At 46.4% G+C, this 2,642-nt stretch overlaps 1 protein-coding gene across 1 annotated transcript in view; it reads left to right on the forward strand.

Moving 5' to 3' along the window:
• LOC112076295 (transforming acidic coiled-coil-containing protein 2) overlaps positions 1-759 on the forward strand; it is a 49,279-nt gene extending 48,520 nt beyond the window's left edge. The window contains exons 11-12 of the mRNA XM_070441250.1: positions 186-346; positions 649-759. Coding sequence (XP_070297351.1) covers positions 186-346; positions 649-759 — 272 coding nt within the window. The remainder of the gene's footprint in view (positions 1-185; positions 347-648) is intronic.
• Positions 760-2,642: the final 1,883 nt, after the last annotated feature.

The raw sequence follows: 2,642 nt of genomic DNA on the forward strand, positions 1-2,642 counted from the left end.
TTCTCTCTCTCTCCTCTCTATATCCTACCTCCCATCTTATCTGTATCCTCTCTCTATTCTCTCTCTCTCTCCTGTCACCTATCTCTCTCCTCCCTCCCTCCATCTCTCTCCTCCCTCCTTCCATCTCTCTCCTCCCTCCCTCCATCTCTCTCCTCCCTCCTTCCATCTCACCTCCCTCCTTCCAGACGATGAGCAGAAGGATAAGTCTCTGTCTCACCACACCATCCAGCAGCTGATCATAGAGAAGGACCAGGCTCTTTCAGACCTCAACTCAGTAGAGAAAAGTCTGGCCGAACTGTTCAGACGATACGAGAAGCTGAAGGATGTCCTCGAGGGCTACCGTAAAGTGGGTACACAGATGAACACACACAGATGAACACACACAGATGAACACACACAGATGAACCCACACCTACAAACAGACACATGGACAGACACACACAAACACCAACCAACCTTACTACCGCACACACTGCTAATGGCTGTCAATCAATGTCGATGATGCCGTTGTCTGCTTACTGTATACCTTCTAGTGATTTAGTAGATGCTCTTATCTAGAAATACGTCAATTTCTGTGTATTCAACAGAATTAGACCAATCACAAAACAGGATCTTTGCAAGTGAACACTTGTTTTTTCTCTCCAACAGAATGAGGAGGTGTTGAAGAAGTGTGCTCAGGAGTACCTGTCCAGGGTCCGTAAGGAGGAACAACGATACCAGGCCCTGAAGATCCATGCCGAGGAGAAACTAGACAAGTGAGTGTACCTCACACACTCGGGTTACACTCATCGTGACATTCAAAGCATGTTAGACCTCATACATATTCAACCAAGTCAAGTCAAACTTAATTTATAGTGGATTATCGTACGGTCTCAATACACTAAATTGAATCAAAACAGAAAGATATAGACAACCACAGATATTATAGAATCTCAACCAGCCTACTAACATCACTAACATCCTGTATGTTCTGTCCACCATGACACTAACATCCTGTATGTTCTCATCATGAGTTAGTAGTGACGCCTTAGTGGCAAGGCAACAGATACCGTCAGGGAGTTAAGAAGATTTCACTCATCGTTCAGTGTTTTGTTCTGTTCTGCACGCGCTTGCACACCAGAAATTACCGCGCTTATAAGCTTTGACAATATTGCCCTTCATGATAAATGTCCCTTAATGCCAAGGCGCTCCATTATCTACTATAGAAACCTACTGGTGCTTTTATGATTTTCAAATCTGTGTGTGTGCGTGTATGTGTGTGTGGTGTCCCGTCCGTGTCTGCGTGTGGCGTCATGGTGTGTATGCTTGGCGTTTTTAGTGATAGCTGGAAATGTGTGTATGAGAAGTGTGTAGTTGTTGTGTGTGAAGTACAGAGGAATTAACAATCTAATGCTATATCATCCCTCCTCCCTCCTCTCTCTTCTGTTCTATCCTCCCCCTCCTCCCTCTCTCTCTCTGTTTTCCTCTCTCTCTTTCTGATCTCCCCTTTCCCCTCTCTCTCTCTCTCTCTTTCTGCTTCTCTAGCGCTCTCTCTTTCTTCTCTCTCCTCTCTCTCTCTGCTGTCTCTCTCTCTCTCTCCTTTCTCTCTCTCTCTTTCTCTACTCTTCTCCTCGCTTCTCCTTTCTGCTTTCTCTATCTCTCTCTCCTTTCTTCTCTCTTTCCCCTCTTCTCTCCTCTCTGCTTTCTCTTCTCTCACTCCTCCCTCCTATCCTCTCTGCGTGGTCGGCGTTGGTCGGTCGGTCTCGTGCGGTCGTGCCTTTCTCTCTCTCTTCTTTCTATCCTTCCTTCTCTTCCTTTCTCTCTTCTCTGCGTTCTGCTCTCCTCCTCTCTAATTATCCTACTCGACTTGGATTCTAGTACTCCTCTCTCTATTCTCTCTCTCTCTCCTCACCTATCTCTCTCCTCCCGTCCCTCCATCGTCTCTCCTCCCCTCCTTCTACCATTCTGCTCTCCTCCCTCCCCTCCATCCTCCCTTCCTCCTCCTGTCCTATCTCATCCTCCCTCCTTCCACGGACGATGAGCTCAGAAGGATACAGTTCTCTGTCTCACCACAACCATCCAATGCAGCTGATCGATAGAGAAGGACCAGGCTCTTTCAGACCGTTCGTAGACTCCAGTTAAGCAGACAGAGTCTGGCTGACTGTTCAGACAGATACGAGAAGCTGAAGGCTCACCAGCTGTCCTCGAGGCGCTTACCGATATATTTATTTGTGTGACACTTATGAGGAGCACACACAATGAAAAGCACCAATCAGGGATTTAAACAATAACACACTAGATGATATCTCCTACAAATGGCAGACACATGGAGCAGAACACAGCACAGAACACGGCGGAAACCACCATAATACATACCGACACCAACATGCTGACCTAATGGCTTGTCAATTCAATGTCACGACTGATGCCGTTGTCTGCTTACTGATACCTTCTAGTGATTTAGTAGATGCTTTATACTAGACATACGTCATATTTCTGTGTATTCAACAGAATTAGACCAATTCACAAAGGGATTCTTTGAATGAACCACCTTGTTTTTTCTCTCAGACAGAATGCAGAGGTGCTTGAAGACAGTGTGGCTCAGGAGTACCTGTCAGGGTCCGTAAGGAGGAACAACGATACCAGCGCCTGAAGATCGCATG

The sequence above is a fragment of the Salvelinus sp. IW2-2015 genome, unplaced genomic scaffold (genome assembly GCF_002910315.2).
Source record: "Salvelinus sp. IW2-2015 unplaced genomic scaffold, ASM291031v2 Un_scaffold3666, whole genome shotgun sequence".
Classification (NCBI taxonomy): domain Eukaryota; kingdom Metazoa; phylum Chordata; class Actinopteri; order Salmoniformes; family Salmonidae; genus Salvelinus; species Salvelinus sp. IW2-2015.